Raw genomic sequence first — 27,109 nt, 5'->3', positions numbered from 1 at the left:
GCCTTCCTGCTTTTGCCAGGGACATTTAATGCTTTTCTGAATACCTTACTTAACTGTGACCAGCCAGAGCCCAGGATGGGGAGAACAAGTGGTGTGTGGGTTTCTCCAGTTGTCGAGTCTGGAGCCTTTTAATCTTGCTGGCTCCTTCCCTTGCAAAACCAGATTGCACTCAAATACATTGTCTCTGGTCCCTAGAGCCCTGACAGCCACATGTTGAAAACATTTGCCTTTAACCTTAACCTGTTATGAGGTAGAAAGGCGCCTGAAACAAAGCCCAGGTAAAAAAGGCTGTTGGAGTTTAGAAACACTCGTTGTGGGAGCTGCCCTTGGCTCCAGCTGTATGCCTCTCTGGACAGGGACGTGTAGATCCACATGTCTAGCCAGAGCATTTGCAGCCCTACCCTGAAACTGTTCTTCCTCTGAGCCTGCAATCTCCCGTCCAAATAAACGAGACTTTTGAAAGCAAAGAGTTTTGCAGTGCCAGCACCAGAGGACACTTGGCAAGTGTCTCAGTCTGGAGGGTGCTGGAGTGAACTCTGGGCAGCAAAGCGTGTGCGCACCTTTGCATTCCTGTCTTGCTTCTACAGACAGATCTCTCAGCTGTCAAAGCCATCTTGGTTTTTTGTCAAGTTCTCACTTGTCCCTCTGATGTTTCATGGAGCCTGTCTTCTCTTACACCTTCAGGGAAGAGGTCCCATGGAACCAGCAAACAGCAGGGCTGGGGGTGCTGTCCCCACCATGCTGGAAGAAGTCAGGGCCTGTGCCCCAACTGCAGGAGGCTTTTGGATGAGGACCCCCAAATCTTCTTGCAGGAGGTTGTTAGGTATAGAAACTAGTACTGAGTATTTAGGGATTAATAAGTGCACTTAGTTTATTTATTCCACCTGAAAAGGGCTTCGTCCAAAGGGACACAGCCTCTTCAGTGGCATTATGATGCATATAATTCAAATAATTCACATTAAAATATCTGACAAGTTCTGGTGTTGGGTTTTTAAAATAGTGCTTTTATATTTTTGTCTCGTTAAGACTGTGAATCTTTGGGATCTTATTTATAAGTGCTACAATGTTTGCAGTAATTTTTTCCAACTCTTACTAAAGTGTGTTTCTCCAAGACCAAGGACAGGACTCTACGAACATCCGCGGACATGCTTCATTTGACTCTCCTGAGTTTTCTTTTCACATCATAAGTTAATATTCTCCTGTTTTAGGTAGGGATCTCTGTTTTACAGGATTTTGGCAAAATATATGAAGATGTATATCTGGATTTTTTATTCTATACATAAAGGTGTATCAGTCATATTTCACTTAATGGGTATTTAATTTTGCTCTATGAAACTAGTCCAAGGTTGCTGTTGACATGGTAGAGTCCAGTGGGCTCATTACATCCCAAGTGTTGGGCCTTTTTTTTCTTCTGCCAGATTTTTCTAAAGTTAAAATTTATCTGTATTTTGTTCAGCTTGTCTGCATATTATCCAGTGTATATATCAGAGGAAAAGTTTATATATATTTATATATAAATGTTCACATACCAAAGTAAATTAATAAATCTTCCTTTTCTTGTGAAAGAGGTAAAGAAAAGTACCTGGCCAATACAGTACCATTAATCTATTCTCTTTTCTCCTTTCTCTCTTTACCTCTCTCTCTACAATAGAAGTGGAACAAAAAGGTAATTAAATACCTTTCAAATTATATATATATATATTACTTATGTATAGGCTAAGTTATTTAACAGTTTAACGTTTTAGTTGAAATACTTTGTCATTAATTCTCACTACCTTTTTGTTAAAGTTTATTTAGTATCTCTGCTGCTCAACTTCACCAGATAACTCATATTTGCTGAAAAGTTTTTACCAGTGCCACCTTTTTTTTTTTTTTTCCCATTAAATTTCTATTCAAAGGCTTAGATATTTTTCCTGCCCCAAAGAATTTGGAAGGTGTGCATACATGTGTATGTGCATAAGTATATCTAATTATGTCATAAAAGCCTCTTGGAAATGGCACCCCTTTTTCAGCAACTCTGTGGTTACTTAGACTCCAATGGATCTATATAATTTTATACTGGTTATTAAATCTGATTTTCCTCCTGTCTTGCTCTCCAGACAACATTACCAATTTCTGCATTTACAAAAAACAATCAATTACGCTCCGAGCAGGAAGTGTGAATGTGGAATCCCATCTGCCAGAAGCGTGCGGTGGGATACTTCTTCATGCCTCCCTGCCGCCCATCCCATCGTCACCGTTACTGTGCCTCTCATGGAGATCAGCGTTCCAAATAACCAGCCAATATTCTCCCCCCTGAAGCATGTGCAGCACCTCCAGGCCAGGAGGGTGCTGACGGGGATGGCGAGGGCCAGATCCGCTCCACAGCATCCCTCCTCTTGCCTCCCCATCCATCCATCTGTCCATCCATCCAGCTGGCCTGCTTGATGGTGGTGTTCCAGTGGGGCTCAGGTCAGCCGGGCAGTGGCTGAGCCTCTTCCCAGGTCTTGGGCGTGCCCTGGCCCCTGTCAGCCCCCCTGAAGTCTGAGCAGCAAAGCATCCCAGTTAGTCCAACTGCTCCTCTGTGCTCCTCTCATGTAACAATAGAAGGTGTATGTTTTTAAGTTTGAATTACTACTATATTTAACAGGACATTTTTTAACTGATTAAAATCTAGACACTGGGTTCCTCTCCAGCAAACTTTATTCTTTTCCTTCCTTCTTTCCTTTCTTCCTTTCTTCCTTGTCTTTTCCTTTCAGCATCCATATGTCATTTGTTTTTAATTGTGTGGACTGCATGTTTCATGTGTCCTGTAGCAGCTTGGAAAGTCTCATTTCTAGTTATACTCCAGATGGGTGTTCCCTGCCCTCCCACCCTTTGCTTTAAACGTTCCTCTGAGTTGCTAAGGGATTTGCCTCTGCTTTGCTATTGGTATCCTTTAAATATTTAATATCACTTGGGCTGTAAGGATGGGAATTTCTTTCTCTTATTTCCATTTCTAGGCCACTCTTCTGTGGGCTGTTCAAATAAATATGTGGATCAATTCCCTCGGAGTTTAGCCCTTCACCTAGTAGGTACAGATTCACTGCAGAATATAATTTGGAAATGCAAACCCAGAAATCCTTTGGGGGCACATATTCATTTCAGAGTTTACAAAAGCGAGTGGTCCAAGTAAGTATACATGTAAAAATAGATTTGAAAAGCAATAAGAAAATGAGCCACAGCTGATAGAAAAAGCAGGGGGGGAAGAAACCCAATTTGGTGGAGCAGATCTTTTTCCAGAGATACGGTGGGCAGGAAGGATAGTCTCCAGCTACAAGGCTTTGCTCCTGGGTTTCCTCTCATCTCAAGTGTCCTCTGCTCCGGGACTAGAACGTGTTGAGATGCTTGGGCCAGCCGCCCCCGAGCTATCACTAACTTTTGTTTTTCTTTTAAATTCTTTTCCCCTGCAACAGTTTTTCTTTGCCCTGGACTGCTGAAAGGAGTTTACCAGAGCGAACACTTATTCGAGTCTGACCACCAGTCGGGCGCCTGGTGCAAGGACCCTCTGCAGGCTTCTGACAAGATCTACTACATGCCCTGGACGCCGTACCGGACAGACACACTGACGGAATACTCCTCCAAGGACGACTTCATCGCCGGGAGGCCGACCACGACCTACAAGCTCCCGCACCGGGTGGACGGCACTGGGTTCGTGGTGTACGACGGGGCCTTGTTCTTCAACAAGGAGCGGACCAGGAACATCGTCAAGTTTGACTTGCGGACGAGGATAAAGAGCGGGGAGGCAATCATAGCTAACGCCAACTACCACGACACCTCTCCCTACCGCTGGGGAGGCAAGTCTGACATAGACCTGGCCGTGGATGAGAACGGGCTCTGGGTAATCTATGCAACAGAACAAAACAATGGCAAAATTGTCATTAGCCAGTTGAACCCTTACACGTTAAGGATCGAAGGGACGTGGGATACTGCCTATGACAAGAGGTCAGCTTCTAATGCCTTCATGATCTGTGGGATTTTATATGTGGTGAAGTCTGTGTACGAAGATGACGACAATGAAGCCACAGGGAATAAAATAGACTACATATATAACACTGACCAAAGTAAGGATAGCATGGTGGATGTGCCCTTTCCAAACTCCTACCAGTACATTGCTGCTGTGGATTATAATCCCCGGGACAACCTCCTGTATGTATGGAACAACTATCACGTTGTAAAATACTCCTTGGATTTTGGCCCACTGGACAGCAGAGCAGGTAAGGGGTTTAATACCAAACAATTTTTTTATTTTTTTTTTTTGCAAAACTGAAGTACACTCCTGTCTTACTGATCTAGCTGAGTTTCTGCAAATAAAGCCCCATCACAGACTTACAATGGTTATTAAGATGTTAATATATGCAGAGTTTTTTTGGGTTTTTTTTAAATCTTAGTTGAAATGAAGTGGACAAAGGAGTATCTACGCATAAGTAGCCTGAAACAATTTCCAAATGCCCATGCTTTTATTCACAGGGGTAGCAGTCTTTTCTCCTGAATCAAATTTCTTTCATACATCATCAGACCATTTTCCGTTCTACAGGAATTTTGACAAAACAAAGCATGGAAGATGGAAGATGTTGTTGCAAACAGCTGGAGGAAAACTGCCTTCTAGTTTAAATTACTTTGTTTCATTAAGCTGGGGGAGTTTTGTCTCTTTAGAGAAGCTGAGACTAATTGAATATGTGATCATTCACCCACAAGTGTGTGTCTGGAGTCAGGAAGGGAATCAACAAAATCCTCTAAATTCTTGCTTTATTTTCTGTAAAGTTTCTCTGTCTTTTTAAAGTATTTCATGACCTACTGTGACCTACTATACTTTATCTTAGAGGATCATCTGGTCCCCAGAGATTCCCCAGCTTTTCCATCTTTTTTACTGTTAGAAATTGTGCTGGTAGTTGCTTAGATGTATTCCCTTCCCTTTATCAACTCCATCATTACTTTGCAATTATAAAATTGACACTTTACTAGTAACAAGACATAGCCTACACTGTGGGCAAGCTTGTATGATGTTGCCAGAATTTCCAAACAGGATCTGCTCTGTGATTTTAAATGGCTGGTACTTCACTGATGTCATAGTATCAGGTAGTTCTTGTGGTGGACTGTGTACTTTGAAAGGCTGAAAAAGTAGGAAAAAAGATAGAATTAATATAATTTGGACAGCAAAGTATTCAACTCATAACATGGCTTTTTCTGAAACATTTCTTTTTTGTAACTAAGAAACTTGAAAGTGAGCGAGTGGATCTGGGGCTTTAGATTGTAAAAGAGAAGTAGAAAGGTTTCTGATGAGGAGATCTTTTCCTGTGTGCAGCCTTTTACCCATATAAAATGAAAATTGATCAAGAGATGCTGAAAGAAATTATAGGTATGAAAATCTGGGGAGGGCTGGAATAAAAGTAGTGAACTGGCAGTGAAATTGTCATTTTTTGACAAAAAATGTAAGGAAGGGCAGAAGAAAAATCTTGAAGAAGCTGATGAACAAGAACTGAGTGACTGTTAAGGAGTAGAGATATTTTCAATGATGTTGACCTCTGCAAGATCTTAGATGAGTAAAAAATGAAGTAATACTTCTCATTCTCCAAACTTAATGACAGCCATGTACTTTCTAGGTGGTGGAGTGAAGCAGAGCAATTTGTGAGGTATTGGCTATCCCCAAGGAATGGAAATCAATTGTATCCCTTCCATTCCACAGAGTTTCTCTCCTTTTTAGTGAATTATTTCCAGGTATTATATTGGACTCTTTGCTGACGCTTTTTCATGTGGTGACCATTGTCAGTAATAGCAGCTTTAATAAAAAAAAAAAAAAAGCAGCTTTAATCAGTGAAAAACCTAAAAAATGGAAATAAAACCCTATTAAAAAAAGAGGTTGCTCTCCCTTTTTTCACAGTGTGAGATGGTGAAATGGGAGAGTACGTGAAAACCTTGCAGAGGGCTAAAAGTCAGTGAGGTGCAAGGATTTGATTTATCCTTGTGTCACTCTGGTTTGAAGCCTCTTTAGTTTTACTCTGGTTTGGATGAGAATTTAGAATCCCCAGATAGGAAGCTGAAGCAGTTCTTAGCTTTGAGTGGTGGGCATGAGAGAGTTAATCTGGTGTCCGGGAATCTGGTGAGCCTTCCCTGACATTCCCGGTGTGCAAATTTTGTACAAAGCTTTGTCATATGGACAAAAGGCTGAATTTTACAAGTGGTTTTCTTCTCTGAAAATTGTCGGGATTTCCTTTCTGGCAAAACTGCATAATGATCCCATTACATCACTATTTTAAAAGTTTAGAGGACTTTTGAGCGGTCTGCTCTGACAAACTGAATTTTTTGATGAGAAAACTTGAATGGGCCAAGACATTACAAAGAGAAGAAAAAACACTTTGCTGGAGGAGTTTACTGCTCCATTACCCACATAGCCTGATTAGTGGGAACAATTTTTGATGAATCAGTGAAACAGGAACACTGATTTTAAGTTGAACAGGTGAGCAAATAGTTGCTTGATGTCAGGCTTTTTTGCAGAGAGGAGCTAGGAGACATCTGCATGAGGTTTCCTCTTCCAAGTTCAGTGCAACCCATTTTTAGGTTAGCACCAGATTTCATGCTGCGTTGCTTTACATGTAACACTAAATGTCTGGTTGGCTTAAACCCAGCTCCTCCACCAAAGAGCAGGAACAGAAGCTAATACAACCCTGGGAAAGCAGTGAAGAACCAGGGTGTTCTTATTTGGGTTTTTTTTTATATTTTTAGAGGGGTTTTTTTTGGTTTTTTTTTTTTTTTTTTGCAGAGTGGATTGTGGGTATGTGTTTCTCTTCAAAAATCACCAGTGTTTCTCTGTATTAGAGGCATATTCAATGCAGGCATTTTCCATGGTGTTACAATTTGAGTGGCAGAATTTGTAAACAGTATCAGCTTAATTAGAAAATAAAAGAAGGATTGTAAAATTGATGGGTTGAACATATGGGTTGTTAAAAAACAATTAAGGGTGAGGTTTTAGAAGAGCTCTTAAAACCAAAAATTGATCATAACAGGAAAAGTGTAACATTTAACTGCTTAAATAGCCAGTAACATGTTTGAAATCACTTGCATCATACATTTTAGGGATATCTAAAATAAAATACAGGTTCTGGTGATTACAGTTTACCTAGAATCAAGCATTTTCAGTCTTTTCCCAAACTATCCAGAGAAACTGGGAGTTGGCAGCAGTTGCTTAATTTATAGGAAAGGCAGGGCTCACATCCTCTTGCTGTTCACAGTGTCTAAGCATTTTCTGTGATTTTTAATTAAAGATATATGAATGTAGGTTTGGAACATATTTGAGATCTTTGCTGTTACAGAGCATCTCTCACCTACTGTTTAAACGAATGGGCTTTTACTCCTTGGAGAGAGTGAGTGTCAAATCCTGGAGTTTCTGTGCTCAGCTTCTGCAGTTGTAGTTACCAGGGAAGACCAAATAGGTTGAAGTGCTAAAAGCTGAGTTTAGCTGATCTAGAAGCAATTCAAGGCTCTTGATGGAATAAAAACTAACCTTTCATTTTTCTCAGAAATACGAAAAGCTGCATTTTAAGGTTTTACCCCACCTTTTTTTTTTTTCCCCCTTTTGTCTGGGATTGTTTTTAATTTATCCCAAAAGTGGTTTTGAAAGTAAACACTCTTAGTGCCTGCAAATCCCAAGAAACTTATAATTAATGTCTGCCCTCAAGAAGTAAACTTGAAGATACCAAAAGCCTTTGAAGTGTATTTTCTTTGAGCTGTTTGGCCTTAAAATTAGCTTTTTGGAGGGTGCTTCTTCATAAATGCTCTTGAATTTTTAGGTTATTGCTTTGTAGCTTCTATTGAGTTTTTGAATTTGAAGTGTTAGTAAAGATAGCTCTGCATCTCTTCTCACTCTTCAACAAGTTAAACCCAGAACAGTATTCAGGTTATTTTTTTTTAATGTATCCTACTAGACACATGCAGAGAAGGAAACAGAAGGCTGTAGTGACAGCATGAACATTTTCTGCAACCTAATCAGTTTATATTCACCAGAGTTACCGTTTTAATCATCAGTCACTTATGATATGTTCCGTGCAAATAAACTCAAGCAAATATCAACAAACCTTCCTCTCCAAAAAATGTGAAGTGCTCCTATCCTGCTTCCCAGTGCCGTGCTGCATACAAACACACATCTCCAGGTTCTGTGCCTCAGCACCTCCCTGAGCAGGCACAGCTCCTGCCCGCACACCAGCCAGGGGTTCCTGGGCATCACAGAGACCACGAGTGTTCTCTTTTAAATGTATGAGGCACCCCAGTGCTGGCAGATCTTGCCAGGGCTCAGAATTTGCTGACTGAGCATTTGGGTGCTTAGGTGGGGACTAGAGCCCATCCCATAGTAGAGAAGTGTAGAGAAGAAATTGTACCAAGTTAAGGATCCCTTTGGACAGATTTTGGCCTTGGATGTCCCAGCAGCTGTTGACAGTGACATGGAAAACACAGACCTGTTTTCAAGAAGGTGTTTTAAATTATGTCCAGGAGACCGAAACATTACCATATGGGCTGTTCCATGGATGTGTGAAGTTAATAAATAAAGATGCCCAGTGTAAGGAAGATGCTGATATGATATGTAGGACTTCCAGTACAGTCCAAATGTGCTTAAGTGGCTTCCACACATTTCATATTAACACTGTGGACAGCCATTCTGGTGATACAGAATGTGATACAGATACAAATGTGATACAGAAATTACATGGGTATCTGTGATATTTTAAAAACTTCAGAGGGTGCATGTCAAACTTTTCCACATTTTGTCAAGTATTGTGGGACGCTCTCTTGACGTGTGACTGCAAGTATATTAGTCAGTCAGAATGTTTGGGTTGGTTTGTGTTTTTTTTGTTCCTGAAGCAGTTTCACAATTAATTCACAATCTTAAGGTGGTAAGGTGAACAGTCTGTCCTTATAATATGCTAATTAAGTGTGTTTGTGTCTTGGGTAAAAGATGTGGCAGTATGGTGATGAATAAGGACTTTAAACACATATGACACCTCGTTAAAATGTAATTTTCACATCATAAATCTGAGGCCTTTCCTTTGACAGCTGAGTAATGTGGGCAGTGGGCAGAGGAGCCTGAACATCTCAAAGCTGTCATGTGCTCACATGTAGCTGGGAGCCGCTTCCTGCGCCGCTTGCCTCCGACGCCCGACTTCCTTGACCAGGAATGCATCCAAAGGGCTACGGAATCTGAAATCCCACTTGTGCACAGGATATGAGTTGCTATCACCTCAGAACCCGTTGTGATAAGCCGTGTTTGCTATCTCTGAACTTGAATCCAGGGTGTGCTTCAAAAGGCTGGCCGAGCCTTTCTGATGAGCAGCTTCTCCTGGTGGACAAAGGCCATTTATTAGGGGAGCTGCTGAGTGTTGAATTGCTGCTTCTCCTGTGTTTTTACTTTCCAGTTGCTTTCCTCCCACCTAGGAGCATCCCTGACTCTCACTTCCTCATTGCTTACAGTGACAGCTGCTGGTTGCACAGTGTTGCTGGAGGCTTTCAGAAGAGATAAGCTCTTGCTTTCAGGACCTTCTGCTAAACATGCAGAGTGACTGGAGCTCTGGCTTTTATCCACCAATATTTTCCCACATATTCATGTTACATTTAGCCAATGAATATTTCAGTCCATTTTTACTATCTAAGACAAACAGGGATGTCTAAGTTTGGAGGTGAAAAAGCAGAACATCTTCTACAACAAAGCAAGCATTTCAGCTTACATTTGTTGGGCAGACTATACCTTAAGCTCAAAGAGACAGGAGGACAGTATTGCATTCATAACTTCATTTTGAGGCCTGGTCCGTCTCTTAATTTTTATGCTGTTTTAAATTTGCCCTCTTTGTGCTGTTTGAGTAAAAAATCATCAGAAAGCATCATGCCATACTAAATTTCTGAAATTGGGAGTATTTACTTTCTGTCTGGAAAGCTGGAGTTTGACCTCTTTTGTCTACCTTCTCACAAAAAAACCCTTAAAAAGTGCAATTATTTGTCAGCTTCAAGATTATTCCTTTGCAGAACATGTCATAAATATTAATACTGTTTGGTTAGCACAGTGGGAGGAACTTCAGTATCTCTCCGGTACGAATAACCGTGTGGTTGTTCCTTTTTCCTTAATAAAACTGTCATGGAACAGCAGATAATTTTACCAGAGTTGGAGCAGCCTTCCTCTTCCTCAGTTCACTGCTCCTGCTCTGAGACACCTATTTAAACCACCGTGAGAAAATGGCCCAGCAGACTTAACCCATCCATGAGCTAAACTGGGATGCCTTCAGTATCCTCGGAGGAGGCCATGTCTATATATCCATGGGCTGGAGTCCTGTTCCCATGGGAGTGCCTGGGGACTGGGCTGGTGTGCAGCCAGGATGGTTGAAGTAGGGGAGGGGCAGGAAGAGACAAAATGATTAAACTAAGACTTCACTTTCAAGCTTCAAAACAAAAGCAGGCCTGAGGCTTTGGCACTTCATAATCCTGTCAAACACCGTGAGGGGGAAAGGACCTTGCCAAGAAGTGTCTGAAAAGCTGAGACAGCTGTTTCTGGCAGCAAACATGGGATGCAGATAGGGGGGTGATTGCATAGGGAAAAAAAGCATTAACTGCCAGTGAAGGATAGTGGCTTTTCCCTCTTCTGCAGTGAGCTCCTCAATGTGAGGAATCAGCCTGATTAATTGTTCTTTCATTGAGCTGGAGACCACTGAGTCATGCTGACATCAACCATGCCTTATCAGTCCGGTGCAAGTGCTTTGCACCAAACCCAGCTGTGAACGTGCCAGCACCTTGGGTTCGAGCTGTTTGCCAACAGCAGGGAGCAAGAGGTGACACACAGCAAATGTCCAAGGCTGCTTTTTGCAGGAGAAAGGAACTGCATTGAGTACTAGAGAAAGCCTTTGAGTGCTGGATTTTTAAACATGATTTTAGTGATTAGTCCATCATTTGTCTCTTGGCCAGCAGATTTAGCTGGTTTATGTGCAGTGATGGGGTTCTGCATAGGATTGGGGGTTTAGCCCAAGAAGAGACTCCTGGATGTTCCATTTTTGAGCTGTTGCTTCTACCAGCTCCTTTCCTCCCAGCCCAAACCAAAATTGTAATCTCCCAGGCTTTTTCTCAAGGCATTACCCTCTCAATGTAAGTTACATTTGTGCACCTCAAGGCCCTGTGTGGAGTGCAAACACCTTCTGCTCCTTGTGGTTCTGCTGTGGCCTGGCTGCAGAGCCACTAGCCTGGCTTGGGACATGGTTACCCTGGATTTGTTTTGTTGCTACTCCCATTTCTGAAATGAGCAGCCTTTATTCCTGTTCCCCACTGAAAATACCTCCAACCACAGTAGCTCACAGGTGTGGATTGCTCTCCTCCCTTGTCTGCCACTGATTGTGTTTGTTCTGGAAATGACTAGTGTAATATTTTTAGCAACACTTATTAAGACTTGTCTCCTAAAGTCTAGTTTAATGTTGTTAATTAACTTCTTCAATGCTGCCAGCATTCTGCAGTGCTGCTATGTAAGGTCTCTTTCTCTTTCTCTTTCTCTTTCTCTTTCTCTTTCTCTTTCTCTTTCTCTTTCTCTTTCTCTTTCTCTTTCTCTTTCTCTTTCTCTTTCTCTTTCTCTTTCTCTCTCTTTTTTTTTTTTTTTTTAAACTGAGAAAGCAGATATGGATGCCCTGCCATATTCTGCTTTAGAGTCAAAGCAAGCAGGGGAGGCATTGGATGCCTTTTTTTCTACCTTCATACTCAGGTTAAAGAAGAGTAAGGAGCTCTTTCAGAATCAGCTACAAAATAATATTAAGGGAGGCTTCAAAGAGCCACCCATGACTTCAGGCAGGTGTGTTGCTGTCCTTAGCAGGTCCCCATCCTTCAGATCTGGCAGGAAGTCAACTTTCCAGAGGTATATCAATGCTGATAAAAAGTAACCCAAGGCATGTATGAGGAATGAAGGAGTCAGCATTATCCTCATAACCCCAGCTGAGCTCTCATGGTAAGTTTGGATTGGATTGATAACTGATGGGGGGGAATTTAGGTTGAAGGGGCAAAAATAATCTTGGTAGCTAGTTTGAAGATCTCCATGTTCAGGGAGAAACGGGACACAGCCATGAAGGACTGTGAAGTGCTCCTGAAAGAGGAATACAGATTCCAGAAAGAAGGAAGTAGTAAGGACTTTAAAGCAGTCCTTCTCAAAGTGCATTTTGTTATTAGTAACTGTACTAAATCAAGAGAGTTGAGTTGTGAAAAAATCAAGAATAGAAGTGTTGATTTCTTTCAGGTGAGTCCACCAGGTGTGCAAAAGTAATGACTGATAAAATGAAAAACTTTCTGGGACAAAATCCCAGAAGAGTTTCAGCTCAGCTTGTATTCAAATAAATCCTCTGAAGTTGGTGGGAGTTTGGGCTAGAGGCTTCAGGAGTGAGTCTGCAGTGGATTGCTGTTTGCCCTGGAAGGAATTGCATTTTGCCAGTGAGAGGCTTTTTGACCTCCTGGTTTGTGTCTGAAGCATCCAAAGAGAATATATAAATTGTAAGCTAGAACAAAAGGTGAATATCCATATGAATTTGAGTTGCATTATCTGCCTTACATTTTAACATTGGAAAGGTTGTTTTTTAAGGGTGTGCTTGTGATTGGAGGGCAAAGCAGACAATAAAGGCTTAGGTGAAAAAGATGTGTCCAAGAAAACAATGTCATGATTGTTCGTTATAAAGGGATTTCTTCACTGTAAATAGGATTTTTGCTTGATTAAAATGTGCTGAGAGGAAACAGGACTTAAGGCAAGTTTCACTGAAATAGAGGATTGAAAAGACTGGCAGTGAAGAGGCAAACTGGCTGCTTCATGTTACGTAGCTCCTCGGGTCTGTTTTCACAAAGTACCACCTGCTTGAGAATCAAAAGGGAGAGGGGAAGAAAAGCAAAGAAACATCAGAGCTGAAAAGTATAGAAGTTATACACTGGTCACCGACAGAAGATGGGAAAATCAGCTGCCTTTATACCAGTTTGAGCTGGGTTACTGGGGTGCCATTCATGCTTCCCTCAAATAGCTGGAATAAATTAACACAACCACTGGAGACAGGAGACATTAGGCAGCTCTGCAGTTCTTTTTCATCTGTTGATGTTTGGGACAGAGACAGGGGAAGGGCTGTCTAAACTGCAGGTAGAGAGAAAAAGTAAAGGCAACATCAAGTATAGACATGCAGCAGAGATAAAGTCCCTACCCCACTCCTAAGATCTTTCCAACCTACCATGTGAAGAAAAGCTTTTGTAAGCCCCATGTACCGGCCTTCAGTTGCTCCTCTTTTTTAAATTATTCCTTCTATCCAAGGCGTGCTTGGAGGATGCTGTGGCTCACTAAGGTTGATCAGCCTGGATGCATGTGATGTTTTGCAATCTTGTACTGCCAAATTAAGCAAATGACTGGTGATGTTAATGTGAACACCAAGGCTCCAGAAGGAGGGAAGTACTGAGGGAAAACTGCATGAGGCAGAAAAAAAAGTACAACTCTTTCCTTTTATTTTTTTTTCTTTCTCTTGTTTTTCTTTTTTAGAAGGAGGGATAATAAAATATATTTGCTTGATAGGAGCATATTGAGTACCTTGGTGGCATTAACAGCAGTGAATATTTCTGGCCTTCTCCTCCTAAGCGCTTGTTTTTCTCACTGGACAGGACCTGCCAAGTATTTTCTTGGTGCAATATTGAGTGTGTTACAAGTTGTTCATGAGAAATATCCTTGGAATGACTGGAACAGATTTTCTTGATGAAAGTGTTGTGCTCTTCTCCATGGCAAGCATCAGGCTGAGTGAAGGATTCCGTCACCCAAAAAAACAAGCCAAGGTAGACAGTCCTCTGGCAAGTTCCTGGTTGATTTGTACAGTTCAAGGTGAACATTCATCCAACTCCCATCATTCTGTTGGGAGAAGTGCCTGTGGCTGGTGCCTTGCTTGTAAATGTAAGCTTTCTTTAGGGGTAAATCAAGCCTCCTCCTGAGCTTGGTGGGGAGTAAATGAAGCTTTTGGGTAGCCAAAAACTGCATGGTCAGAACACAGTGTTGTGTAAGGCTGCTGTAATGTGTTTTTTTCATATAAATGAGTTCAAATTGACTCTGGTATGAGGAGTAGAACAGAGAATTAAATTAGATTAATAGATTTTTTTAAGACCAGAAGGGACCATTAGCTCATTTAGCCTGACCTCTGTAATGCATTCGATTGGATTTCATCCGCTTCCTCTTCTGCTGAGCCTAATGACTTGACTTTAACTGAAGTGTACCCTCCAGAAAGGCACCCAGACAATCAGTGCCTCACTTCACTGAGTGCTTTTCTTGGTTGGATATTCTCTCCCTCAGTTAAGAGGTAAAATAACATTCGCATTATAAATGTTTTGACTGTGCCTATTTGCACCATACACAAAAGGTAAAAATGAGTTTCTTGGGTTGTACTCTTTGGACCTTGCTCAGACACTGCTCTGGAGGTTACCTTCTGTGGGAATTAATGGTAGGTTTGATTTTTTTATTTTAATTTTTTTTAAGATCTTAGAAACTTGTTACTGCAGTGAGAAATTCCTGAACAGACCAAGAAAGCAAATAATTCACTAGCAATGAGAAAAAAGCTTTCTGGGCACTAAAATCAAGAAAGGCTTTACTTTCAGATGTGTACTTTATGATGAGTACAACTAAATGTGTGCGTAAACTCTGTTTTTATGTAAAATAAATTACCAGTCTGCAGAGCTTGCATACTGCTCTCTTAATGCCACTTCCATTTTGATTTGAACCAGAGTGCTAGGGAGTGGCATTTAAAGCTTGGAGTTTGTCATCAAGTTCTTTTTTTTCTTCTTGATGAGAACATCTGTCAATGGGAAAGGGCAAAAAACTCATTCCAGCAGTTTTTACATAAGGTATTGGATGATTTTATTCAGAATGGGTGTCCTGATTGTTGGCTTTTCCCATACTCTTTTTAAAGGAGTATACCGGGTAGAAAAAGATTATGTTTATGATGCAAGGAAATGAACTGTAGAGGATACAAGGAGTAATTGGGTAATTAATTAATTGTGTTAAGTGTCTTGTTAGCACTAGTATTTTCATGGGAAAAATATACTGGCAAATTCTGCTAGAAAGAGGTTATGATTTTCTTGATATGCAGGCATAAATTTCCTGCACTCGTAAGTATCTTAATTCAAATTGAAATGTTTTTTCCTTCAAATACCATGTTTTGCAATACTTTGAATAGACTTCATCTTCAGGTATTTCTTTATGGTTAGTGAGAGAGGCTTTATCGAGGCTGTGGCTTCATTAATTGAGTGGTGTGAGTTTAGGCATGTATCCCCCGTTTTTTTCTTTGGAGAGAGGAATCCTTGAAATGGGCATGTATCAAGTAAGGCTAGGGAAGTCCTCTCTTCCCCTTTACAGCAGAATTTGCAAACAAAGTCATCCTGTGCATGTTTGGAAGTCATTACACAATGTTCTTGACAGAGTAAACATCAGCTGTAAGCAAAGAAAAATGACTGGAATTAGCCAAAATTACTCCAGGCCTTTTTTGGGGCTAGCTGGTATAAGGCAGTGCCAGCAGGAGTTTTGGGCTGAGGGTTTCCAGGCAAGCTGATTTGTACATTGAGTGTGGCAAACATCACCTTGCTGAACCATGGCCCTTATGTGTTTCATTAAATCTCCTCCTTGTGATGTCTTCTAGGGTGGGGGGAAGTCATGTGAAAAGTTTCCTTCTACAGTTGGTTAACACTTAGCATGAGGAATGTCTTTTCTTTAGTGAGTAAAGCCAGAGCTGTAAAAGCAGGTCCTCTCCAGATGAAGCTCTGTTACAGTGACCTGGCTGTCCTCTTCCTACTTCAATTTGAAAGATGATTTTAATATCCCAAAGGAATAATCATAAAAAACAATCACATGCATCAGTGCATTTCCCTAATTCATCTTCCCTGGGAACCTTTGAACCCTTTTCTGATAGGTAACATGTAAGGAAAGATGGCATTGAGGGAAGAGGAAGGCTAAGGCAACCTTTCTTTCCACTTGGAATCCACAGAAAACAAACTAAAATTTTTGCCTGAAACTAGAAGAAAGGAGAAGTGGTCAAGTTTTGGGAAATCCATTAACTTGCGAGGCAGAGACTCTGGCCAGTCACTAAAGGTGGTATTTCCCATAGCTGGCATGACTGATTGAAGTGACGTATTTGAAGCATTTAATAAGAAGTTTTTGTTTGTTTAGTAACCTGCATCGAAGTCCTTTGGATGTTTCTTGATGTGGCCTCAATGTTATCCTGTCCCCTCTTTGTATCTTTGTAAACTTTAGTTGTTGATTATAGAAATCTGTTTTACCTGTGCTGGGCTTGTCAGTCTCCTACTGCAAGAGATTGATTATTGATTTTCTAAAATTACTATTTTTTTCCTATTATTGTATATGTAATAATAAAATTAAATAATATTCTAGTCCCAGCTGAGTCTCCAAGGAATGCAACTGTTTCTCATTATAAAGGGGGAGAAAAGTAATTAAATTTTGATTATTTTTCCCTTTTGCCCAAATATCTTCACACAGTGCAAATTAAATAAAATTATTTAACCATGACAAGCACTTCTGCCAATTAATCCCTGAGAAGTGAAGCTGGAAAATGTATGCCACACACAATCAGGCAGTCACACACGGATGCCTAGAAAAAAGAAACCCAGAGGAGTCTAAGACAAGCATGAGTTAATCAGCCCAACAGAGCCTTGAATGGAAGTTTAAGCAATGGTGACGAAAGCTGATATGAGCTCTTTGCAGCTTTTTTTTCTTTTTTTTTTTTTTTTTTCTCTTCCTGAGACTCTGAAGAATCTTTTTCCCTTCTGGCTTAATTGCTAGAGATTAATTGAAGTTCAAGAGCTCAGTATTTCTAGTAGCCTTTATCCTGAAATTTAAGATGGGTAATTTAACTTTGAATTGATTTTTTTTTCTCTTCAATTTGAGCTTTTACTATGTACATATTTTTATCTTGGCTACACTTAGGTCTCCTGAATTACAGGCAAGCTTACCAAGAGATATTCATTAGACAAATATGTTTGTTAACAACATAAAAAAATTGTTGTACTGAATGCCTCAAGACTGGATCCCATTGTTTAAAAAGAAAATATTTTAGGCAATTCCAGAGCACTAAAGAAAAAAAAACACCTATCTTGTCTACTTGGATTTTTATATACCTATTTTCATTATGTTTTGAAAAAGACTGGTGCTTTTTGCATGGGCTTCAAGGTCAAGGTTAGCCCTGTTCCTGAATTTTAGCAGATTAAAAGCCCAGCTTGAAGGCAGTGGCCATGTCCTCAGCAAGCAACTCTTCCCCAGAAAAGCCTTGCCTCACTTTTACGGGGAGATTCTCATCTGGAGGGCCTGTGAGGTATCTGCTGACTTGGTAAAAGCCATGCCTGCATCTCTGAGATGTTTATTTAGGCCTATTTGCTGTTCATCTTCCTATACCTGAAATCAAGCATTGAGTGCAGATTTATCTGAAGCTACTGCTGCAGGGAGCACTATTGACAGTGGAGCTGTGCACACTTTAGATGTATAGATAGGTAGATACTTGTGTGTTGAGGAGATGTATTTGAAAAAGTAGGATTTTCACGCTAAATACACATTTGTTCTCACTGAAGACAGGGACAGAGGAATGTTTTTCTCCTTGGATGAAGCTGTCCCAAGCAATTCACATGTTCTGATAGATGCAAACATTTGATAGGCTCCCCTGACTCAAGACATCAAGATATTATGCAGGCCTAATTAATTTGATTTTGCACATCACTCCAAATGCAGTATCTGGAATTGGTAAGTGTAAGTATATAAGTAATAATATAGCAAAATATATATAAGTACTTATATAGAAATATATTTCTATCCCTTTATCTGTTTTCTGTCTGATAGAATCCTCTTTTCTAGACAAGACTTCTTGGGCTTTGGCAGAGCAGTGAGGGTCCTTGGCTCTGTCAGACACATCAGCTGGCCAATACCAGGTTTAGGAGGAGAGGAAGGTGGTCTAGACCCGACCAAAGTGGGACAACAAGATTGTGAGGGAATGGAGAGGTTCCATAATTAGGCGAAATTCCTGTAGTTTTTAGTGAAGCAAAGACTCAGTTCTAACTCTGACACTGTTAGACACAGTTAGACTGTCTGGATTTGTTAGGCAGTAGTTTGCAGCCTCTGATGTTTCCAAGTGCAGACATGGCTTTGAAGAGGAAAGAGCATCAGCCCAATGGAAATTCAGACACATTTTTGCAGGCTGGAGAGGAGTGGGCCCGATGGCAAATAGTTGGGGCATTGTTGCTCTCAGCTTCATCCTTGTCTATTAAGGTTGAAGGTTTTGTATAACACTCTGGGGATTAGATGTAGAAAACTGTACATTCAAACACACAATATTTTAGTATTACCCAAGGGAAAAAAAGAAAGGAAAAAAAAAAAAGGCAGTTCTATGGAAATGAAAGATTTGATTACCCTTGAGTCAATATTGTTTGGAAGTCACAATCCTTTATAAATTTCAATCTTTTCTTCCAGGTCATATTAAAAATAGATCTTACACATCATAATTTCCTTTGGTGAAGGGTTCCAGGTTCTTCTGACCTGCTTTTTTTTGTTTGGTTGGTTAGTTTTTCTTTTTTTTTTTTTTTGTATGGTTTGACATTGTGGCCCCTCAGCCTTTCCAGAAGAATGTGCTGTTGATTTTTGATTTGAGCCTTGTGTCGTCAACTCACTGCATTTTTAGATAGAGCAGGGAAACTGTGGACTATCTACCTAGAGGGGATGTCACGAGGAATATTCCCTCCTTTTCTAGCTTCCCCTTTTGCTATATCATATGTTTCACACTTTGCCCTTTCCCATAGCTCATAACTTTTCATCTACAAGTGGGAAATTTTGGAAAGACTGAGCAGTGATTGCTGAGCTGACCAAGGAGTCTTAGGTTTGCTGACCACTGGGTAATAAGATGAATTGCACATCATGCATTTTGCCTTGGGAGAAAAAGGAGCAAGCATGCCAGGCAAATTACTGGGTGATTTACTTATCTGCAATTCTGGGAGGGAGTCTTTATCTTCATAAATCTCATGTTAGGATATGTTTTGTAACTGTGCCCAGTGGTGATACATTTGTCTATAAAAAAATCAGTGCCTTAGCTGTGCATAGGGAGCACACCTCTGTGCTTCACCCTGTCTGCTTTTGATATTCCAGAGTTAACTAGGATTGCCCAGTGTTTATCTGCTGAGATGAAGCTCTGTGTTTCATCTGTGTTGCTAGATGCACGGGCTGAGATTCAGCTCCTGGCTGGAATGGAGGGGTTGGCATTTAGCAGGGAGTGCATCATGTGCCAGGTTTTCTGATGGTCGGGTGCATCGTGCTAAGAACAAACCAAGCGAAGGGAGCTGAAACACATGGGAAAAGCAGGAAAATATCACATGCCAGGAGCAGAGGGATGACAGAGAGATGGCCAGTGGAGTTAATTGTCAGTATGGTCTTTCTTGTGAGAGCTAAGCACAGAGGACTTTGGTTAAAAATCACCCTTGGTGCCTTTCCAGGGTATCTCTCTGAATACGAGACAGAAATGGATCCTGGCCCTCCATCTTCTTGAGCTGCACTGAATTTCCTTCTGAATTTTCTGCCATTCTAAGAGCTTGCCTTTCCACTTTATTTCATGTGGTCCTCCTCCTCCAACTGCAGTCTCACCTGAGTGCTTGGATGCTTGCTGTTACCTAGTCATCTAAGTCATCTTTGGGCAGTCACGATATTTTCTCATTTCATTGCACCCCACAGCAAGATTATCTCCTGCTTTTCTCTGTGCATGTTAGTGGTGCATTCATAGTGTTTTAAATTGAATTCTGGACCTTTGGTCTGAGACTAGATATGGACCAGAGCACAGAGATTTTGCTGATAGGAAAGTTTGTCTACACAATCACTGTCAGCAGCCTATCCTTTGGTTAAACATACTGATCGATTCTGATGTTTCCAATGCAATAATTTGTCTCTGACAATTTTCTTAGCTAAAATTTGAGCAGCAGGACTGATGACCGAAAATAACCATAAGTTCTTCATCTTGGAGAGATTATAACAGAATTGCTAAGTTCTTTGTCCTGTGCCCATTGAAAATGTGAGATGCATCAGTTCACTGAACAGTGTTATGTTAGTTCAGAAAAGCTTCTGATCACAAATAGGCTAAGCTTTATCAACAGGCTTGAAGACCCCTGACAGCTTCTGGTGGGCAGAGGGTAGCACCAGGTATCTGCTTGGCTACCTTTTTGCCCAGCTGCCCCTAGTAAAAGAGTCCACCAACACCTTGAGAGAGGAACCCAACGTAGAAGATGGCTGCTGCTGGTGGCCCGTGGCCGTGTCGCAAATTCCTGTGAAGTGTCAGTTTTCTCCTCCCTGCACCATGGCTTCTTCCCAGCTGAATACGGTTCACTACTATTTATATCACAGTCCTGTCTGAGGCTGGAGAGGGCTGGCTCCACTGCTCACATGGAGAAGTGCAGCCCTACTGAAGGCAGCAAAGTTGCAGCCATTTGCACCACCAGAGGAATTGGTCTGTGTCTTGTCATCTCTGCAGCCACAGGGCATGCTGCTCCATGCTTGCTTAATTGCCAGTTTAATCAAAACCTGACTCTCTGTTTCGAATGGGATTTCTCCTGCTGAACACCTCAAGCTCAGCAGCTGTCTCAGCAGCTCTGTGTGTCTGTTCTCTGCACACCACGAGCAGCTAAAATGTGTGGCTCTGGTTCAGGGTGCCCTGAATCTGAGCACACTGCAGCTGCCCTGGTGCTCTGGCTGTGCAGTGCTGTTCCCATGCCCAGCTCATCACTAAACCTCCATGAGAGGTTATCCCAGCATAGCTGATAGGACAGAGCACATGAGCACTCATCTCCGGTGCCAAATCCAACAGCCTGACTTTGTTACCAGATCACCGGGAGTTTGGGTTTCTGGGATTGTGTTCTGCTTTCATTTTCTAAATTCCCTCCAGAATATACAAATTTTCACAAAGGCAACTCTAATGTATAACTTCAGGGCTGTCAGTGCTAGTGACTGCGTTGTTGAGCTCAGGGATGGATTATCCAGAGTCTGTGTGATCACAGGATTTTCAGTTCCATTGAAAAGCATAAAAGTCTTCTTGCATTTTTAAGTGGAAAGAGAAGCTTTAAAGTGTAGGTCCCGAAGACTTTGAGGCACAGCAAAGAAAAGCCTAAATCTGTAATATTTATTATTTCTTCTGGGTTTTATTTTCCTTTGGTTTAAAAGTCCTAGGATGTAATTGCAGAGTTTAGGGGTGCCGCTCCTGACTTGTACATGCTTGAGATTGAACATGAAATGTCTTCCCAGCACAGACTTTTGAGAAATGTCATTCCAAACACCTGAAAAATGAGGCTTTTTCACATGTGGGTTTTTTTCTTAGCTGTCCTGGGTGCACTAAGCTTGTTCCAGTCATTTGTAACCTTTGTAATCAGCTTGACTGCAGTACCTGGGGACAGCCTGCAGCCCTGCTCATCCATCTTATAAGCAGAAAGTGCAGGTATTTGCCCTCAATCCGCAGCACAGATACTTTGTTGCCCTCCACTTTTTCTTTCTTCTTTTGTTCCCATGCCTTAATCAAAATCTTTCAGTTTTTTTCCAAACCTCTGCTTATCCTGAGCAGAAATCCACCTTTTTGTCAAGTAACAGGCAGCTTCCAATCTGGCTTCTCATCTTTATGAAACTAATTGGAGATTTTTTTCTAGCATTTTCCAAAGGAAAAGCTTTCAGAGGACTTTGCGCCCTGACCATAGGGATACAGAATTGGATGCCAAGGTCTCCAACCTGCTCTGAAGATGTTCTTGTCCTTTTTGTGGATGTATCAGGGTATGGCTCCCTTCCCCACCTCCCCAAGGACCTTTTCCCCCTTCTTCTGTCTGTCTTTGCTCCTGTTTGATTTGCCTGGAAATAACAACAGCAGGATTCCTGAAATCCAGTAATTTGAGAAGGAAACCCCATGTCTAATTAGGACGTCCCTGGAGGGAAAGCACAATGAAAGCTTGAACTCCTGCACAAAGAAGTTGCCTGTGCTAAGGAGCTTTAACACACTTTGAAATGGCAGACTGGCATAGGGTGCAGCACGGCCACTTTCTTCCATGGCATTCCCCTTCATCCACAGGGGCTGTGGAAGGGAGGTTTGGCTGAGGCTTGCCCAGTATTCAGATGGCCTGCTTGAGGACTTATGGCTAGATTTAGCTGAATTTATACTGAAGGTGTCGCAGTCATGGTGGGGTCACGAGTACTTCCACACTGGAAATTTTCTGCCTTTATTTCTTCTATTTCTGTTCTTTAAGCAGATTATGCTGCATAAGAATGCCTTTGCAGCAAGTGGGCTTCTTTGTAATGCAAGTTACTGAAAGCAAAATATGATTTTATCATCTGCTTGTGTGCACACAATTTTTGCTGTAGTGGTCACTGAACTATTCAACCACTGTTACTTGAAACTATCATGTCAATCAGAGCTGGAATGGCTGATATTGCTGAGACTGCATTCCATTCCAAGACGCCAACCTAGAAATCATAGCTCCCTCTGAGTGTCCCCAGAGCCACTGAATGCTATTAGATATAACCCTTCAAAAGAATGATTAAACAGGGTTGCTCTATCCTTTCTCTGATCCAGGTAAGAAAAGCATGTATCCATCCTGGGCTCCTAAACAATGAGGTGGTCATTACTGGGGATCAGTGTGAAGCTAATTCTGTAGAAGTTAGAATCCCACACGAGTCAGATACCTAATCAGAAATGCAGATGTTCTTCCTTTCCTCCTTACGTCACAAGAGGGTGAAGAAAGAGCTTCATGTCTCTGATACAGGCCAGGTTGTCCAGATAATTAAAGCATGAATTTGTCAGTTCTTCAGTCAAGGGATCATTTAAAAAACCTAAATGCAAAGTTAAGGGTTAGCCTGTTAGAGGAAGCTTAGCTTGAAGTGGTGGTCATGGCTAGTACGTATGAATATGTAAATCTGTACATTCATGAAAGCAACTAAAGGGTTGTAGTCTAAAGGGAAGAAAATATTTCTCTTGCATTGAGATACTGGGTGATTGTGTTTCAGAGATGATGGAATGTATGACTGAGGACAATTTGAATGTTGTCCGTTGTAAAGGAAAATACTCTAAACTGAAGCTGTCTATTAAGTTTACAGCAGCATATTTTACTGCAAAGAGCAGCAGCCTGAAGCAAAACAAGCTGAAAGAGTTTTCAGCTGAGCTGAAACACACAACCTTTTGGGTGTACTTTTCAGACTCTGGGGTCTCATTTTCAGTCATGCTGTATATTTCCTGTATTCTTTTGGATGGTCTGACAGGCACATCAGAAGCAATGTAGTGTAACAGCCTCTTCCCCCTGCACATGTGCAGCTAGATCCTTGGGATCAGGAAATTTGGCAGTGCCTTGGGACCCTTGCCCCACTGCTGGCCGACAGAGCAGTGCTCCAGCACACCTATCTGCTGCCCTTGCAGAGGGCAGACATCCAGCATGATTCATACAGGGTCAAGGAGGCTCAGGCGAGAATTAATTTGTATTATTCAAGGAGTACCAATCAGGATCTTATTGTTCTAGGCAGTGTGCAAACTTATAATCAAAACTGTCATCCAAAGGCCTACAGTAACATCATGGGAACTAAGATAAGAATAATCCTAAGACATGCTTGAAGGGCCTTAAGGAATGTAGGTCCCAAATACAGACTATCTGATGCTAAAAAATTATATTTGACCTTGTATGAAACATCTGGTCTGTAGATGTTTGCTGTATGAACCTCTGTTCTGTGCACAGTTATTTAGAAGTCTGTGAACTGGTGCAGTTTCTGACCCATTGCAAACTTCTCATTCCCTGACCACAAGGAAATAAATAAGTGAAGGATGACAGCATGAAGGGAACAGACAGCAAAATCTTCTATGTCATTCCTGACTTTGTGAAACAATGAAAAGGGACACAGTGAAGCCTATAAAGTCCATAGTTGACTTCACCAGAAGTAAAAATCATAAGCTATAGACTTAAAATATCTTTGAATCTATTCTGCTTCACAGGTCTTTAAAAAAAAATGAAATTGGCTACATTGAGCATGGGTTTCCTCAGGTGGGTAAAGAGGAAAAAGAAACATCACAATGTTTTGATACTTAGCTCAAAAAACTGGATAAAGATCCTATAAGCACAGCAGTAGTCACCAAGTTATGAAACTATGTTATATGCAAAGGTGAAAAGAGTGCAAAAACCAACAAAGCACCAGATTGTCTTTGCAAAACACTTTTTGGCTGCTTGGCATTGCATTACTTTAGAGGACTGGAGATTTCTGTAGTTCCCAACTGAGGTGGTAGAAAAAGATGCTCTTTTACTGACTGTGACAGGAGCATGCTTAATCTTTGCTGTGAAGTGGTAACAGTGCTCCCAGGATTTGGCCATCAAAAATTGTATTCAGAATTGTCACTGATGCAGAAAGGTTACAGATATAGTCACAACTAGGGACAAGGTCTAAAAATGCTTTGAATTAATTTTCTTTGGGCTGAGGAAGGGGAATATGATTCCTAATGATTATTTAAAAAAAAAAAATACAGTAAGGCTTTCTTCAGATGGCTTATCCAGCAGTTTGCCTGTTATTGGCATCGGAGATAAACTCAGGCCTATAAGCTCATCTTCCTGTGCTGTTCATGCACCCAAACTGTATTGACTCTGTCCTCAGTGGCAGTCAGAAAGTCCATATGCAGTTGCTATATGTGAATTAGGGAAACTGTTGTGTTCAGATCCTGTATCTGTGTGCAATGGGGAGATGCAAGAGATTTCTAAGACCTTCCTCTTCCTCTCAGAGTTTTCTCCATCCAGCTAGGTTAATGATGAGCAGTGCAGCAAAAGTAGACAATCTCCCCTCTTCTCCCCCTTTCTCTGACATTGAACTGAAAACATGGATTCTTTAGGAGGCTTTTGATTGAGAGAGAAAACATGAAAACAGAGAGGAAGTCTGTCAGAGTTGGATCAATTTGCCCAAACAGCTCAGTTTTTCAGCTGACAGCATTTTAGCACTCAGAGGGGAGTTGTCAAAATCTCTCTACAGGCAGTCATGTCCTTCATGCTGAGAAATACCTTATATTATCTTGAAAGATAAGAAAAAAGAAAAGACAAGATGGCTTAGATTCCTGTTATTTTAGGTCACGGAGAAAATACCCACTCTTGTTTCATTTCCTCATCAAATCATGTTGTGTTAATCTCATTTGCTGATTGATCACTCACTTTGAGATGGAGTCTGTCCCCTCTTGCAGTGTCCTGCTGCACCACTGCTGAGACTTGGCAGCAAGCAGGAATGCAGAGCCAGGCAGGCAGCACTGCATGTCTCAGGGCTCCTGATGCAGATCAAAAGAAGTGATTAAATGCAGTTAGGGTGCACTGACCCACTCGGAAAACAGATTACTCATCTCTTTGTGCTTTCTTAATGAGAGCAGTTGATTAAAAATACCCTTAATGAAGAAGATGCTCTAATACTTTTCTGTCTGACAGCCCTTTCTGGGCTGCAGTCACAGTCAGGAATAGTCACAGAAACCCATGGGAGATAAGATTTAAGGTTTGCATGGTGTACTGGCCACATAGCAATGGAAGATGTAGCTGATTAAGCTGGACAAGAGGATGCAGGTTGAGAGGCAGGGAATCAGGCCTGTGATGAAATGGGGGCTCACAGCAGAAGTACAGGCAGCACCGGGAAGGTACAGTGCGGGAATGGAGATCGTGCTGCATGTGCAGAGATATGAAGGTTGGAAAATAAAGACAAAATTGGAGGGGACATCTGCTATAGGCTATCACAAATGGAAGCAGGTGAGAGTGACAAATTCTTGGACCACATCACATAGTATCTGAAACCACGAGATGCTTCAATTACCCTCTCCAGGCTGGTGACTCACAGATCTACATGTCTGCTCTGGACGTGTCTCCTACCTCATAATCCAGCATCTCAGTTGATTTCTCTGACAACCCCCCTGGATGCTCTGCCACTGAAATTTAAGCTCAGCATGGCAAGAGCTACTGATTTCTTCTTCTCTCCCACTGCTCCCCTTTCTGCATGAAGAGTAGTATAAACAAGAGAATGACAGGGCTGTGTCCTGAGCTCTGCCTGTGAGGAGTTGTGTGCTGTAACGCATTTGGCTTTCATTAAACCCCTCGGCCTGGAGTTGCTCTCTAAATTATGCTGGCAGGTGAATTTAAAGCTGTCTGAAAGGCAGTGGAGGAAGGTTACAATTGGTGGGGGTCTCCCTGGGGCAAGGAGAGAGTCCGCTGTGGGGGTGGAGGGGTTGTCCAGATACAATGCCACTACTGTTCCCAGGTGTGGCTTTATGTTACGGTTATACTGAGAGCTGTCCCCATCCCACCCCAGCTCTTTTACTTTTGCCCTTTCCTATGCTTCAGATCTGGCACTGCTGCCACAGCAGCCTGAACTGGTTCTGCTCATTGAGCCAGTGGAAAACTAGTAATTATTGTTTTCAGTGGGGCATTTTCCATCAGATCAGCTCTCCCTCGCTCTGTGCTTGCATTAATTCCCAGATCTGCTCCAAGAGAGGGGATGGAAATGCCTGGCTATGTCGCAGGGGAGAGGAGACTGCTCTGAAATGGTTCAGCTAGCATGAGGCTGCAAGCTTTGTTAAGGGCTACACCCAGCTAAAAGAAATGGGGGAGAAACTAAATAGTCAGCAATATTCCTTCCCCCCAGAGAAAGGGAAAACTAAAACAAAATCTTCTGATGATGAGGTCTGCTGCTCACCATAGTGTGAGGTGGACAGCCCCAAGGAGATACCTTTCAAAGCAGTATAATGAATGATTTTGCCTCTGCAGAAGATAGGCTGGGTGGCTTTGGCTGGATTTTCCCTAAACTTCTCCATCCCAAGTCTTTTCAGGCACACCTGAGGCAAAACAGTCTGGGTTTGACCCAATAAGGAGGTTGGAAACATCCTGTTGGACTTTCAGGACAAGAGCAGAGTAAAGACAGCAGGAACTAGCAAAGATCTCCTCATACCAGATTCAATCTCCAAGGGGTGGCTAAAAAAATCTCACTGGGTTTTGCTGTATTTTCTATTGCTAAACCCTCTCTAGGTGGTTTGTGACCAGTATTTGTCATCTGCTCCACGGCTCTAAGGACTGCATTGCT

At 41.6% G+C, this 27,109-nt stretch overlaps 1 protein-coding gene across 17 annotated transcripts in view; it reads left to right on the top strand.

The window, feature by feature from the left end:
* ADGRL3 (adhesion G protein-coupled receptor L3) overlaps positions 1–27,109 on the top strand; it is a 250,473-nt gene that overhangs the window by 85,502 nt on the left and 137,862 nt on the right. For 13 of the 17 annotated variants that reach the window (XM_062493019.1, XM_062493030.1, XM_062493027.1 and 10 more), the window contains exons 3-4: positions 1,652–1,666; positions 3,435–4,235. In XM_062493019.1, coding sequence (XP_062349003.1) covers positions 1,652–1,666; positions 3,435–4,235 — 816 coding nt within the window. The remainder of the gene's footprint in view (positions 1–1,651; positions 1,667–3,434; positions 4,236–27,109) is intronic. The other 4 variants (XM_062493032.1, XM_062493033.1, XM_062493028.1 and 1 more) reach the window with 1 other exon arrangement.

The sequence above is a fragment of the Cinclus cinclus genome, chromosome 5 (assembly GCF_963662255.1).
Source record: "Cinclus cinclus chromosome 5, bCinCin1.1, whole genome shotgun sequence".
Taxonomy (NCBI): Eukaryota; Metazoa; Chordata; class Aves; order Passeriformes; family Cinclidae; genus Cinclus; species Cinclus cinclus.
Note: the sequence above shows the minus strand (reverse complement) of the source record. Positions and strands in the feature narration are given on the sequence as shown.